At 46.6% G+C, this 16459-nt stretch overlaps 2 protein-coding genes across 2 annotated transcripts in view; one reads left to right on the plus strand and one right to left on the minus strand.

The window, feature by feature from the left end:
* The window catches only part of LOC126518333 (uncharacterized), a 158002-nt gene that overhangs the window by 42871 nt on the left and 98672 nt on the right, over positions 1-16459 (minus strand). The window lies entirely within an intron of this gene.
* LOC129381350 (uncharacterized) lies at positions 154-9459 on the plus strand. Its single transcript, XM_072285507.1, has 5 exons — positions 154-1919; positions 4137-4222; positions 4835-5063; positions 8758-8817; positions 9344-9459. Exons 1-5 carry the CDS (start codon positions 1673-1675, stop codon positions 9457-9459), a joined length of 738 nt encoding a protein of 245 aa, XP_072141608.1. The 5' UTR covers positions 154-1672.

A 16459-nucleotide genomic window follows, 5' to 3' on the forward strand; every position in this document is an offset into this window, starting at 1 on the left:
GAGACTGACTGCCCCACCACCCAACTGAGCTGTCGTGGGATTTTTCTCCTTTGGGTTTTCTTCAACGTCGAGCATCCTCCACTCAGGATCGGGGTCCTCAACACTTCTTGCACCCGTAATGTTTCCCAAAATGAGGTCTTAGATGGATTGCTCTACGCATTTTGCCGCTACCTGTCCAGTATAATGTGGCGTGGACACTAGAATTCTGGCTTCAGGAAGGTACCTTACTGTGCTGTCTACTAGAGTGACGGCCGACGATTCCCCTGTAAGATCCTCGTCCTTCACCAGGCTTCCGAACCAAAACTGTGTTGGCTCCGCTGTCCCTAAGCACCAATACAGGACGGCCCCCTATTTGCCCAGCCACCACCGGCACTACTGCTTTTGACTTGGGTGCTCCATTCACAACCTCATTTCCCAGCGGCGTTTGCTCTCCTTTCAGCTGTGGAACTTCAGGTGGTGCGACAAGTTCTGCCCGAGAGTTGACAACGCATGCAGCTTGGTCTTGCCCCAGAGCTATCCGCTCGAATCGTTGCAGATACGCGTCCAAATCATCTCTTTTGTCATCAAAAGGAGCCATCAACTTTCTTGGACAAACTCTGGCTGGTCTAGGAGATTCGGTACCCACTAAGAACCGCTGATCATTGTTCGTGATCCCCTCATAGCCTCTTGCGATATGCACCTGTTTCCACAAAAGGAACTCCTTCTCCCATTCTATCCTTCTTTTCTCCTGTTCTTCTGCCTCGCGTGCTCTTCTAGCCTCTCGCTCTTCTACTTCGCGAGCGTCTGCGCGTGCTTGCACCCTTTCCTCTCTCTGCCTTTTTGCTTCTTCTTTCTCCTCGTCCCACAGACGCATCGCCTCTTCCTTGCTTGACCCTAGCTTGAGCACAAGTTCTAGCGTTTTTGCCAAATTCATACTTTCTGCCGTCGAGAGATTGGATAGATCCGACAAACAAAAAGAAACAAGGAAATGAATCCTGGCAGGCTCGCCACTTGTCTTTGCTTCCGTGCTTGTCCTTGTTGTGGTGTTTCTCCTTGCTTTGATGCTTTTCTTTACTTTGCTTATCCTTGCAGGAGCCGGATGGAAAAGTGGCCCTGTACCAACCAGGCCCACTCCTCCAACTGCGGAGGCAAACACCCTGCCAATACTACTTGCCCCAGATGCCAGGAGGAACGCAGGGTAGCCACCATCCTGGCAGCTTCCTCTATCCCACTGTCCACGATAGAGAGCCCTCCTATGCAGTCCTACATGAGTGCGGTCAAGGGTACCCCAGCTCTTCCTAGGCGCCCTGTACCAGCCCCTCCAGCATCCCTTCGTCAAGTGCCCCAAGTCTCTGCTGCCTCTGGGACCACACCGCCTGCAGCTCCCGTGGCACAGTCTACCATAAACCAACTGGTGGCAAAGCTGCTGCTGCTGACCACGCAGGCAGTCAGCAGCATGCTTCCTGCTGACCACCCGCTACGAGCCGTGTGTCTGCAGGCAGTGGCAGTCCAGAGCCAAGCCACCAACCATGACTGATCCCTCTGCCCCAAGGAAGGGTCGCCGCCGCCCAAGTGTTCTCCAGTGGAACACCAACTCACTGTGGCTGCGGCGGGCAGACCTCTCCCTGCATCTCCTGCAGAGTGACTATGATGTGCTTGCTCTGCAGGAGGTGTACATTGCTACGGAGGAGCTATGCCTACCGGGCTACGTAGGCTACAGCAGCTGCACTCGTGCATCCTGGAGCACTGCCATGTTGCCCCATGCCTCCATGATGAGTATTGGCAGGGCCCCCCACGCTGTGCACTGTACGTGAGGAGGGAGCTGCTGCAGGCAGAAGTGAACGTAGCAGACCTGGTCAGCGGCCCCTTCGAGTGTTGTGCTATCCGGGTGCGCCTCAATGGGGCAGACGCCACAGTCGCCTGCATCTACAGCCGGCCAGGTGCACGTGCAACAGCTGCTAACTGATGCGATGCACCTCTTTGAAGCAACTGTTTTCCATTTACTTCGCAATGTTTTCCATGGACTTGTGAGCGATTCTGCGTTATCTGTAGCAGTCTTGGTTAAAATCAGCAGATTTTGCTATGGCTACAATGAGAAAAATCGACTTGAGAAGGTTATTCAGCCTTCTCTGTCTGAAAAATCAGGCTTGAAAGGTTCAGATGCACAGAATTGGTGTCCTTTAGGGCTACTGGCCCTCATATCTTCCCCTGGTATGTCTGAGGGAAAACAACACTGGGAAATATACCTTGAACTTAGAGAAATGACTGATATGGTATCAGCCAAGGAGGTGCCTTTTGTGTGGGTTCTGTATCTTAAACACAAAATAGAAAAGTGCCTGCAGAATTACATGAGCAGATACCCTTGCTTCATCCGTAACATCAAAGAGGTATACATTGTGCACTATCCCAGAACAGGGAGTCAGCTTGGGCCACTTACATAGTGTTAGTGCATACACCTTGAAGCCAAGCACCAGTATTTGGTTCAGATGTCCTTGCACTCAGTGGTGGGTGCCGCCACGGTGGATGGGCGCTTGCCATCAACTCAGAGGACTAGCCAGGTCATTTGCACAAGTTTGCTTAGTTTGGGCGCGGTCTATCTACTCACGCAATGAATGTATATAAGAAATGGAAGATATCATTGGAGCCAGGAGGCTAATTTGCATCACCAGCGGTACCACACGAAATGCTTTCGCATCGGAATCGGACTAAATTTGAGCATGATCACAACATTGGCCACCGAGAACCAACCGCTCGAGCGCTTCTGCCCTTGCAGGTGGCCAACTGCAGGACCATAGGCTACATCTTTATCGGTGTGTCGCATTCAGGTCAAGGTGCACTGACATGTTGTGTGGCCCAGTTTATTTACAAAAAGAAGAGTGCTGTCAAGTGTACAAAGATTTCTGCGCTGCTTATGGACACATTACCGGGGAATGTCCCAAGTGTATTAGTGGCGTAGGATTGTGTGTGGGGGCGGGTGCTTATGGAGCTCAGGAAGCCTGCCCAGTGTGGTCGATCAGATGGACCAGAGCAGACATAATTAAATATGAGTAAACATAAGAAAGTTACTATATATTTATGAAACAGTTTCTTTTGTTTGCGGGCAACAAGGTCTGGCTCTCAGTAGTCATCGGGAAAGTCGTCCTCTGGACATAAGTGCCGTAAGCGCGGAAAACAGAAGCAGCTTCAAAGCGCTACATCGCACGCGAGCCGATTGTGGTGACAAAGCTCTGAAGGACCACCTGGAAATCGTCCTCAGTAATACCTCGTACCTAAGCCTAGTGGGACAAAGCTAAATTATAGAAATTTGTAGCTAAGTTATCAAAAAAGTTTGCTTGCAAAAGCAAATGCCACAGGCTGCTTATTCGTAGTTGCCGACGAAACGACAGATACTGCTCGAATCGAACAGCTTACCACTTGCGCAGCGTACCTGAACAAAGAGGCCAACAACGTTGAAGTGTCTAGGCTCTGTGCCTATACAGGACTAAAGTGGCAGGGCCCTCACTGAAACATTCTAAAATTTCTCCAAGACCTGGGAATTGCCATGCAACATCTTCATGGCCAAGGTTGTGATGGTACAAGCTCTATGGGTTGTAAAACGAATGGTTTCTAAGCCGGAGTTCGGCAAGTTATCCAGCCACGCTATAGACACATCAGAACACCACCGCCCGAAATGAATGGGTGCGCCATCGGAGCGCTCTGAAGCATGTGCCCAATTGAGGCAGTGAACCTGCATTAAAAAAAAATCTATAATGTGCTGATCATACCCATTTTTCCCTTCCTCTTGCTACTTGAAGAAAATACCACAATTAATTTTTTTTTTATTTTGTGGGTATACATGCCTATTCTTCAAGTCAAAACTATCTGTGCAGAATGTGCGATGAACTGCAACACTTTAATGAAAGGCTTCTCTGCTTCACTCAGCTCTCACATAATGCTATCACAAAGTGTCATGCACCCGACTCATGTTTAATGCCGGGCTAGCCAAATAACACACCAGTGACTGATACATAACAGGAGAAAAGAAGTGCCACAAAGTTCATTATAAAGTACGAGATATTTCGCTGCATAAGGAATTACCATTTGGTGCTTCTTGATTGAAATTGTTGAAGTACTTATATAGTTTTGTTCAGTAGTTATATTGCTTGCTCATTATGCAGAAACTGGCAAGGTGGTGAAGACGCTACAAGAAATCCTCAACAAAGTTGAGAGCAAGCCAGAAGAGCCAGTAATTGCTTGCACAAAGGTACGCTTATTGTGTTATGCCAGTTCTCCATTTCTTTTTCTTTTTTGGCAATATAGTGCATTTGAAGGGATGCCGTGAGCAAAGCAAAGTTACATCAGTGTTTCACAAATTTCTTGCCCCTGGAATCACTTGAGATAGTGAGAGTCAATGCGGATCACTTAAATATGTGCAGTTGGCCATTTGCGACATGTGACTGACTAAAATTGATACCTGGCTGGCATGGAGGCAGCTGGCAAGCCATCGCAGGAAGGTTGCTGGTACTATATGCTATTTAGCAGTCATTAATTATGATCGTGTACGATATCACCCTCACTGACAGCTGCTTGTGTATCTGTGGGCAACCAGCCAGCAACTACCAAGTCCACCTGTGAACAACAATTTATATTTGTCACTCAGTCTTTTTTTTTACTCACACATGCACTGCACTGTCAGTCACTGCAAGTAACTGTCAAAGAAATGCCTCTGCAATGCAAACCATGCAACGATGCTGCGAGACACTTGCTTTTCTTCTGTTCTCATTTATGGTTAGTATACTTGATGATAAATTGTTCACCTTTACGCTCTGCGATCAAAAGTGAGCTTCTAAAGCGTCGCTTAATTTTCTATGTCCAGATTGACATTGGTGGCGGGATGCTGACTGATAACAGCATCCTCGATCAGCTGAGCCCGGCTTGTGACAGTGGCAGAGGACCTGGCAAATTTGCCAAGGCACTTTTGCACCAGTCTTTACTGACGGTGAGCTCCGCGGCAAGTCACCCTTTGGGGGGGGGCAAGAGCTGTCTACGGGGCGAGACAGTTCAGAAGGAGTCCCTCGACACTGTGGGTGTGGAGGACGTAAGAGGTGTGTACACTATTGATAACATGCACAAAAGTTGCCAAAGCAAGAAAGCCCATTGTGCTTATACCAACTGAACCGTTAGCAACTAGCTGAAGTATAGTAAGTGTTCATAATAATTAGTGTAGAATGACAAATAGTTCACTTTTATTAGTGACCTTATGGCCACGATGTTATGCGCAATTTAAAGAGGCCTAATAAAACAAATGATCGGTTGAGCTATGGATTGATCACAGCTGGTCAGATAGCCCACATATAGTCCTAGGTCTACTTCTGCACTAATTGCTTCTGATGGCCCAGTTTAAAACATGCTCAGAGACTTGCTGTGTGCTACCTATGTGACAGCTTTTTTTTTTTTTATTAACAAATAGCTGCAAAATTCTTCAGGACTTCCTGGCTTCACTTAGTGCTTATTGCTATCAAAAAGTGTCAAATATATGTGACTCATGTTGCATGCAAGGCTCACTCTAGCAGGACCTTAGTGCCTGCATCTCATTGGTGTGACAGTCATGTTGACCATGGAGCTGATTTAGTTCATTACCAGCATGTCTGACCAGCACTGCTGTGAAACAGACGTAGTCGATCTTATAGATAACCTTAAAATGTCTTCATCCTCTGGTATAGATGGTATAAATTCTAAAATACTAAAAAACACAATACTAGTATCAAGCAAAATTCTGCTACACCTTTTTAACCAATCGCTTACAACTGGTATGCTTCCTACAGACTGGAAGATAGCAAAAGTAGTTCCTGTCTTTAAGAAAGGTAACAAGAGTTCTAGTGATAATTACCGTCCTATATCACTAACATGCATTTGCTGCAAAATGTTGGAACACATTATCGCATCCCATATATATTCTCATCTTGAATGTAATAACTTTTTAACCCGAAACAGCATGGTTTCCGAAAAGGATTTTCTTGCGAAACCCAACTGCTAGAATTCACGTCAGACTTACACTTTGATATGAACAGTAACAAACAAATTGACTGCATCTTTTTAGATTTCTCGAAAGCATTCGATCGCGTAGCCCATAGTCGCCTGATATCAAAGCTCTCAGCAATTAAACTCGACTCACTAACCCTATCATGGATTCGTAACTTTCTTACTAATCGCGAACAGTTCACTGTTGCTGCTAAGTTTTCCTCTGGGCTCTCTGACGTCACCTCTGGTGTACCTCAAGGCAGTGTACTTGGTCCTCTTCTCTTTTTAATTTACATTAACGACTTACCTAACAATATATCATCTTCTGTACGATTATTTGCTGACGACTGCATTGTATACCGTTCGATTACCTGTCCCTCTGACCACGCGGCACTCCAAGATGATCTTGCACATATCAGTGATTGGTGTGCTACGTGGCTCATGTCCCTAAACGTGTCGAAGTGCAAAGTAGTTTCCTTTTCTCGAAAAACTGTTAACTCTCACTTTTCTTATCTGGATTCTAACGTAGTTGACCACACCACAGAATATAAGTACTTAGGAGTGCTCCTTACACACAATCTTTCATGGACTAAACACATCACCTCCATTTCAGCTAACGCCTCCAGATCATTGGGATATCTGCGCCGCAACTTAAGAAGTGCGCCTTCACCGCTACGAAAACTAGCTTACGTAACTATTGTACGGCCACAAATTGAGTACGCCTCTTGTATATGGTCTCCTCATCAAAATTACCTCATCGAACTCCTGGAGAGCATCCAGAATAGAGCGAGCCGTTTCATTTCTAAAAATTATAGTAACCAGTCAAGTGTAACCCAAATAAAAATCGATCTTTCGTTGCAACCACTAACTACTCGCCGTGATATTTCCCTTCTATTATTATTTCAGAGATTTGTTCACACAGTTGGCCTAACATTATCAAACCTGAAGAAAGCATCCTCGACGTCACAACGACTGAACAATCAGTTCAGCTACACCCGAATTTATGGCAACACGCACGCTTTTAATTCTTCAGCTTTGCCCCGTGCGGTCCGGTTATGGAACGCACTGCCAGATACCATTGCATGCCAAACTAAACACACTGCATTTCGCAATCTACTAACCAATCAATATGCCGTTTCAACCGTCTAAACACGTCATGTCTTTTGTAATTTTCTTACATTTTTTCTGCAATGTTAAAGAATTTCAGTGCTCCCATTTTTTTTTTACAATACTTACTACTGTATAACATGCAAAAACGTTTACGATGTTATTATGCTATTATGTTATTGTTTACCATTTATTGTTATTGCTCTACATATTGTATTTGCTAACGTATTTATTTTCCATGTTCTGTTGCTGATGTTTATTTCTTTCCCGACTCCATACTAATATGTTACCGTATTTCCCCCCTTACACTATGCCTTCTCGAAGGCCTGTAAGGTACATGTAAATAAAATAAAATAAAATAAAAATATGTAAGCAACAAGCTGCACCTGCTTTAAAAATGATGCACGCTTTCTCCTAAACCAATCAGAGTGACAGAAAGTAGTGCGTTGCAGATGTGGTGCTTTCATATGTTGCTTTCAAGACTTGCATTGCCATAGTGACCATCAGATAATTTAAAAGGTAATGCTATTTGTAATAATCATTGAACCAAGGAGAACACAAAAATATTACAGGCTTTTTCAGGTGGACAATTCGAACCTAAGGATAGTTTAATCTGCAAAAAGCCCATTTAGTTAAATGCTTTGTGCCTAGCAGCTGGAACAAACATCTTGCCACAGTTACAATGATTTATACTGTTGTCATAGCTCCTTATATAGACATCAGTATTACCTGGATTAAACACAAAAGCTTCAAGCAGATATTTATTGCTTAGTCTTGTGGCTTAAGTAAGCATCATTCCCTGCTAATTAATTTGCTAAAGCTGCACATTGTTTATTTTACTCAAATGTTTTTCAGGATACACCAGCTCAAAGTTTCCAGGAGCAAGTGTTCCCTACATAAAGAACAGTCTCTCCTCCCTTCTTTCACGAGAAATAAAATAAGCCATAGCATGCCTTTTCATGTGCCTTCTTGTTTGTTACTGTTGGCTGCACTTCATAAGCATTATCTTACAACATGAAGCCATTACATTGAAAACTAAATGCAATGACAACATAATGAAGATACAGTGTAATACAGTGACAACTCAATGAAAAACAGTGCAATGAAAATCCAATAAAAATATCAATGAAAATTCAGTGAAGACCCCACGGAAAAGGAACACAATAATACTCCAACGGAGATACAATGCATACACTGTGGCCACCTTTTCATGACTGTTCCAACGAATCCTCCATAAAAAACCAATGTAAATTCTACAATCTTTCTGTTGTTGGTGCCATGAAATATCAATGGAAAATCGATGGATTTCTGACAACATTATTTGTAAAGGTTGTCAGTGCGCGTCCAGTGGCGTTTCTGTGAATGCGTTGCGTGGGTGTTTGGTGTGCGTGTGTAAGCGCATCCGTGCCCGGTACGAGCGTGCGCGTGCTTCGTTGAACGCCCTAACCGGCGGGAGCATCCCCATTTGCCTCTACTCACACTGTCCCGAGGAAAAGTGAGCGCATCTTGGTCGATGATGCCGGCCTCCCGAAGATACGCAAACTGCTAGTGTCATCCGGTCGTCACCAGTGCCACTGAGCTGCCACCAAAACTCTTGGCCTGTCGGATGCACAGCCGATCCGGACCACGGTGGTACATGTGGCCAGTCTCATGGAGCTTTGCCCCGTGCAGGGACTGGGAAAGAACTGTGGGGCCATGCATCTGTCATTGGGTTTGTCAACGTAACAGCAGGTGAGCCTGTTCCTACTTACCTACTGCCACCGACAAAGTGCACTGCGCAATCTGCCCCGGAAGCAAGAGACCCTTCCCGCACAATATTGTAAATGTGGGCATTTAGAGCGAGCAAAGGAGTGCCAGAAGTCCAAGACGGTATTACGTCAGCAACCAGTGCATGCCGCCGCGCGAGAACCACCTCGCCCCATGCCGGAGGGGGGATGTTTTATGGCTTCGTGTGGTCAGCGAACAACGGGATAAGGTTGCACCGGCCGTCCTGGACTTCGGACCACGGTTTGTCTGTGTGTTCTGCGGTGTATGTGCCTTGGTGTGCGCTTTGGCAAGGAGGGGGAGGCGAGAGGTAAAGGCAAATGGGGAGGCTCCCCACATTTTCTTTGGGAGGGGGGAGGGGGCTCACTTGTTTCACGTTGACGTCGGAGGGCAAAGATCATGCGAATCTATAGCTGGGCAGTCCACCGCGAAGGGCGACCGCCTGCGGAGGCAGTGAAAAAGGAATGACTTGGCCCGCAACGGGACCTCGCAGATGCCAGCTCGGCACCTCGGCAGAACCAGTCATCTAGAAAGAACCAAAGCGACCAGATACTGCAAGTGATCAGTGCTGTAATATCTGCCAACCTCAATGCTACTCATGAGCCTTGAGCAGAAGTTTATATAACATTGAATGCATGAAATTACGCCCTGTATGTGAATTAACAACTGCGAAGTGCGCCACCTAAATTAATGTTTAAAGGAATTTTATAGCCCCTTTTACTCCCGCTAATGGATCCGTCATGTCTCGCTCAAAATGTTCCTTTTATACTAAAAAGATTGTGCGCCAAAACAACACAGACAAGAAAGACAACGACACCACGGACGCTCGTCTTGCTTGTCCGTGTTGTTTTGGTGCAAAATCTTTTTAGTATGCAAGATCACCAACTAGCCCAGCAGTTAACTCTTCTAAAGTATGTTCCTTTTAGTCACAATATCAAGGGAGTTTCACAAACTTTCTCAGATGGCAGGAAATGAGATTTCGCACACCCGGCTAACAAGTGCTATGGCCAGCAGTCAGATGGTAACCGATCCGCAGAGCTCGCAAAGAATGACGGAAAGCTTGGCTGTATCAATGAATGGATTCTGACATGGATGCCAACATGCCACGAGCAATTTATCAGTGATATCACCGTGGCGCTACAACAGCATGTCACTGCACCGTCTAGCCCACCTATCATTCCGCTAAAAGGCCCCTAGCGCTAGCCTTTAGGAGCAGCAAGTGCTAATCTAGGTTCACTAAGGAACTAGGCTTGATCGATAGGGAACCAGTGTATGCGCAAGACGTGGCTCTAATCTTCTGCCGGCATGCTTTGCCGGTGCCCGACCACCTTCACGGCGTTCCGAATTATTCTGTGAGCACTTGTACAGTATTGTTTGGGATGAGTAGGGAAGGTTCTATGCCATGTATGTAAAAGCTAACCGCTCTTGTTTGTATGCTGCCCATTCACCACTTTCGCACGTTTCGCCTCAACACGCATTATTCATATGTGTTAATACCAAAATGACACATGCTTGTAATTTACTTTTTTCAGCTGACACCGTCCAGTGAAGCTTCGTACGGGAACTACTGCTGCTTACTTGGTGCCGCAATGTTGGATGAATGCACGAAAAGCCCGCAATGAGCATTTATATAGAATAAAATAAACATTTCCTCATTTCACAAGGTGTCTTGCGTCTTTATAAAATTCCACGAGGCACATATTCGATGGAGGCTTGTAAAGATCATTCGCAATCATTTTTGCTTAATAATAAAACAATTTCGCGCAAAAACTGCACACGGTTGAGCTGTAGAAGCAAAAAAATTAGCAGTGGCTTAGCTCGGCTATGCCAGAATATATGTAGCATGAGCACGTCGCTCAGCCTCCTGGCGACGCCGCTTTGCTAGACGTTCCTCCCTTTGCTCCAGTGTTTCCGCAGCACTTTTAGCCTTCTGTTCACTCTTCCTACGCTCAACCACTAATTGCCAGGCAACTACTTCGGGATTCGATGAGTTAAGCTTTTCTGCTCGTCTGCGCCACTGAGCAGCAACTTCGCTCTCCTTCTCCATGGCTATACCACACTAGCAAATGCCCCGCTATATGTATGCCCCCACTGATACCTCTGCACATACGCACAAAATGAGAGGCACTATCAAGCGGCTCCGGCGCAGTGTCAGACTTGGCATTCTCATTTGCCTGGGCTGACTACCTTGACCTCAAACACAAGCTGCAAACGCTGATACAGTCAATGTTTGCCTATTTTCCTCTCTAAAAGCGAAAGGTAAATCTGCAGCGCAGAAGTTCTAGCGATATGTCCAGTCTCTGGATTGGACTGATAGACCTGTTCAGCTTCGAAATACGAACACTAGAGAACCAATTACGAAGCTTCAAAAGCATTTCACCTCCCACTTGCGCCACTTGTTAGGTCAAGAAGAGGGAAGCGAGCCTGCAGCTGGAGGAGAGTCATCCCATGTGACTGAGCAAGAGTCTTTTCCAGGGGAGTTGCCAGACGAGGGTTTGGGTGTGTGGTGGCAAGTCAGCGAAGGTGAATTTGATGGTACATTAAAGCATGTCAGCGGCCGCGCAGCAGCTGGACTGGATAGCATGCCAGCAAGAGTACTTAAAGGTTTCGGTAAGGAGACGAAGAAACAGCTTGCTGGACTGTTCGCCGACATCATAGAAGGTGCGCCAATCCCAAGAGACTGGCAGCTCGGCCGTGTGGTTTTTATACCAAAGGAAGGAGGCCGTATTGAATATCGCCCACTAACAGTTACCAGCGTACTCTACAGGCTGTAAACAGGAATGTTCAAAGAGTGGATAAGCAGGTAGGCAGAGGCAAAGCGCTTGCTTACAGAAATGCAAAATGATTTCCGTCCAGGTCGACGACTGGAGGACAATTTGTTTGTGCTTAGCGAGTGCGTGGCGATTGATAAGACAGAGCAGCGCTCCTTCCTGTGCTGCTTTCTACATGTGGAAAAGGCATATGTCAATGTACCACACACTACTTTTTGACTGCCTGTCTGCAATGGAAATCCTGGCTACGTTACTATCCATAGTGCAGCACCTGTACACAAACAACATTGGCATTGCTCACTCTGGGGGTGCACTATCCACACCTGTCAAGGTTACGAGGAGACTACGACAGGGATGCCCTCTATCCCCACTGCTATATATTCTGTATGTGGCCAACCTAGAGCACATACTACACAGTTGTCTCGGTTTCCAACTAAAGCTTAGTGCAATGGGTATGGATGAGAGATGCAGATTACCTGGTCTCGCCTTTGTGATGATCTTGTATTGATGGCAGGGTGCCCTCAGGACCTACAGGCACTCATTAATATCTGTCAGGCACAGATAACTCACCTTAATTGCGCTCTGCTTTAACTGCAAAAAAAATCTGCAATAGTCCCTTCACGGGCCCAGGCATGAATGAGGACGATATAAAGCTAGGAGACGAGGTTCTGATGGCGTGCTCGGCATACAGATACTTGGGAGTACTAATATCAAGTGGACCACAGCTCTGTGGCCACCAAGAGGACATCCTCCACCAGAAGGCACTCCAGGCGCAGCGCATCCTTCGTTGCCAATGTCTGTGGGACTGCAACCGGTTTGTAATGGTTCGTGACCTATGCGAAATCATTCACGTACTGGCGCTGACGTTCGCAAATGCTGTGCTCTGCCTCTCGGCGCCCACGCTGGAGTGGCTAGAGCGGCGGCAGCGAGAAGTTGGTCGGATAGCTCTCGGCTGCCATGGTGCAGTGGCCAAGAAGGCTATACAGGGTGACCTAGGCTGGTCGAGCTATGAGGCTTGGGAGGTGGTTAGCAAAATCGCATACCGTGGTCACCTGCTCGACATGCCTCGAGAGCGGTAGGCGCGGCGTGTATTTGATTACCTGTCAGTGACACGCATGCACATACCGTGGGTGAGGCGCTTATACCACACAGAAAGTAAATATGGCCTGTTTCACACATTATCAGTGCAAAATCACCGGCGGATTGGGTAAAACAGGTGCAGGAATGACTGCAGGATGAAGAAGAAATACGCTGGATGCGAAATATGGCAGCGAAGTCGACATTGGCTGTGTACCGACGTCATAAGAACACTATTGGCATGGTGCACCTATATGACAATTCCCTTGGAAGTAGGTTGCGCTTTGAAGCAAGAGCTGGTGCGCTCTCTCCACTCCAAGTATAAAGCACACGAAGTATAAACAATGATGTGAGTGATGTGTGGTGTCGGGCATGCGGAAAGGATGACGAAAACATTGAACATGTGGTGTTATGGTGTGAGGGGGCCATCTGTCGCGCAGGGTTTATCCCTGGAGGCTGCTGCTCTTGGCTTCGATCAGACTAGTGGAAAGGACGGTACATGCAGTGTAGACAGAGCCGCAGTCACGGAGCAAGGAAGCGCCTTGAATGCTGGCCAGCAGCACTTGCAGATGGGCACCAGTGACTGGCCATCAGTGTAGAGTGTTCTCCCTTTTTCTTTTTCTTTTGGTGTTCTCTTTCCTTTTTCTTACCTGTGCTTGCTTTGCTCTAATAGGTACGCAGTAGAGTGTCACCCTGGCTCAGGCATGGTTGCCACGTCCACCTGATACAAATGGTTGGCCAAAACCATCATCATCAGTAGGGTGCCTCGATTCCAGCGCCACTTTTCAGGGTGGGGACGCTTTGAACCACCCAGCACCGCCGCTCAGGCTTTTTGGCACCATGTTGGTTCTTTCGTGCCGGCTGTCGAGCTGAACGGGCGCAGGTTCCAGTAGCTTTCTTTGTGGTGTTGTGGTGTGAGAGCTCATGTTTTGTTTACTTCCTTGTGATGTTCATGCTTGTTAACGAAACGTGAAGGGCTGTTGTGTCCCTCTGTGCACTGGATCAAGCGCAAAAGGGCAGCGGGTATTTCGTTTCCCCCGCGACATTGAACAAAGGAAGAAATGGGTAGTGCAAGTAAAATGTGACAACTGGGCACCGGCAGAGATGAAGATATGCAAGGTAAGGATCATGATTTTGTGAAGAATAATGTCCATTTGTAATCCTTTTTATTTTCACAGAGAAGCTGCATGTATATTTTGGCGTGCCTTTTGTAGTCATTATTCGCAACTTTCATGGCCTATAGGGGGTGCCACCACAAATCCAACGTGGCTGTCCGAAAGATTAAGAACTAGAGCAATCGGTGCAGTGCTGCGATCGTCTTGCTCAGTGACATGTTTCGCGTCGTCATGTTAAAATGTCTCTTCAGTTTATATGCCCGCTGTCGTTAGCCTGCGTAATGGCTCACATTGGGCGAGCAGAACGCAGGATTCGAAACCTGCTTGAAGGCGAGGAAGTGCTAAAGGCTGGTCATCTTGTGTGCTGTGGCATAAATGCATGCACGTCAACATCCGTGACTGTTGAAGGCCTTTGCATACGAACTTCGTGGGTTCGAAGCAAACCACACAAGCTGTGGCTTCAGTTTTACCGCGATGGTGTTATAAAGGACCGTGCTTTCTCTTTGCTATTCCGTTAATTCGACCGCTTTGAACGGGTACCATGACCTTTTATATGGTGTGCTTTCTGCAAGTTGTTACTTCTACCGCTTGAATGAGCCACCGTGTCGAGAAAAAAAATCTTCCTAGTGTTGCGCAACCCAAGTTCTTTACATCGATGGCATGAAAAGCAGCCTTAAAGCAGCGCTTGTGAGCGAAAATTTCTTGTATAGTTATCCCTGCCTGTGTTCACAAAGCTGGATGTTGAACACGAGAAGTAAACAAAAACCCATATCTGACCACTTTTGCGAGCTAATATGATAACCGTTCACCCTTGTAATTTAGTTATTGTGCTTTATGCGTGCTGTGCAAGCTACGGTCTTGCGGTAGTTTTACAGCCTGCATCAGTCCTGCCGTGTCTTGCCTAGACAGATCAAGCGATACATAGCTGATATTTACCGGTCCGCAGCAATGCTCGCTTCATTCTTCAAGTTATATTTATAAAATAAACTGTCAAATACATGTAAATCAGCTGAGGGTTCGCTATGTGAACACTGCACAGTAGTTTAACGTTTGTTGGACTACGATTTGTTAACTTACGAGTGCAGTCATGCGCCCCTGTGCACATGTTGCAGTCGCGCATCGAAGTGAAGTGGCAGGCGACGACAAGCACGAGCTCCAGGTCCCTTTATGCCTGTGTCACTTTGCTTCGATGCACAAATGAGAAACTCATCTCTCTGTTCAAAAATGGTGGAATGTGAAGCAGGCGTTGCAGAGCACGAACATGACCAGTGCATTCGAGAACAAGAAATTTTGAAGCACACGCAAGGCTTTACGGATAATGTTTGCACTCCAACGTAGACGTAAAGGCATGAGTGACAAAAACGCAAGCATCAGTCATCCTACAACACATCTGAGTTAAGATTGTGTATTATTTCTTTCCCTGCACATAATATAGTGCTATGCCTGCGTCTTTATGGAGGTGCATCTATTCACGATTTCAAGTGTTTGGAATAGTTACTCACCTGTGGTATTTCAAAAAAAAAAAAAGTCCTCCGACATGAAGTGTGCGCTGCAAACCTTCATTGCTTCTGCGACAGCTTTGCTGATCCCCAGCTGAACTCTTTGACGGTCAATGACGTAAATATACGGTGCCATGAACAAGTCCAAAAATGGTCGATACCGTATATTTACGGCACCGTCTGTACGTTTAAAAAGCGCGCCAATTTCCTAACTTTTTCTTTTCTGTCATGTGCTGTCACTATGTGGGGATACAGGAAATTTTTTGCATTGCGGCACGCAGCAAATACGATTACCTCTATGTTTGCTCATTCTGAGCATGTTAAGTGTCCTTCAGGATCCCACAGGAGCTTTGAACGCGTTAAAATATCAAACAGTACGTAAATGTGTCTATGATGTTTCTTTTTTTGGCATTTGGAGTCTTCTAAAAGGTGCAGTCATGTGTCGCATGCATTTTCCTTTACTTGCTTCTTGCAATATCTTGTTTCGGTTTCGAATCGTTACGTCAGGGCGCCACTCAATGCTAAACGCTGTAAGTATACCTGCTGCGTTCCCCTCGCTGGAATAAATTCATATTCTTTGTCTGGTCCCAGACTCGAGCAGTCCGGCTCGTTTTTGCGACGCTTCGTGCCCCGGCCGTTAGGCCTCATGACGTAGGTCCTGCGTCCGGCCGCCTCGTTGAAGCTACTACAAACTGGCGACGAGGTGAACCGTTCTTCTGCTTACTACTTGCCTCTGCCACTCTATTCCTGCTTCCAGCATGCAAGACGTTGCAACTATGTCTGCTTCTATGTCAACCTCAAGTCCTCTGCTTTTGCTCTCGGTGCCCAGCATGGCCGTTCCCACACCCCATGCCGCCTTTCCTTGCCCTAACCCGGTACTCCTGCGGTACTGTGGCTCACGTGGAAGCGTTATGTTTGCAGGTTTCTCCAGGTGACCGGAGATGAGGCACTACAAGACGACAGGAAGAAAGCCATTTTACTAAGTAATTGAGGCTTGAGGGGCAGCGTCTCTACTACGACCTCACGTTGCAAACGGACTTGACATCTACAACGTTCGATGACATTCTTCGCATCTTCAGTCAGCATTATGAGGAAGGCACCAATCCCCTGGTGCACTGTATTGTTTTCAGGGACAGAAAGCAACAAC

This window comes from Dermacentor andersoni, chromosome 11 (genome assembly GCF_023375885.2).
Source record: "Dermacentor andersoni chromosome 11, qqDerAnde1_hic_scaffold, whole genome shotgun sequence".
NCBI lineage: Eukaryota > Metazoa > Arthropoda > Arachnida > Ixodida > Ixodidae > Dermacentor > Dermacentor andersoni.

Excerpts from the sequence above, each read along its gene's own strand:
- LOC129381350 (XM_072285507.1), top strand. The coding sequence starts at position 1,673 with ATGCCTACCGGGCTACGTAGGCTACAGCAGCTGCACTCGTGCATCCTG. Across the intron at positions 5,064-8,757 it reads GGGTGTGGAGGACGTAAGAG|GGACTGGGAAAGAACTGTGG; the intron begins GTGTGTACACTA and ends TGCCCCGTGCAG. Across the intron at positions 8,818-9,343 it reads GTTTGTCAACGTAACAGCAG|ATGCCAGCTCGGCACCTCGG; the intron begins GTGAGCCTGTTC and ends GGGACCTCGCAG.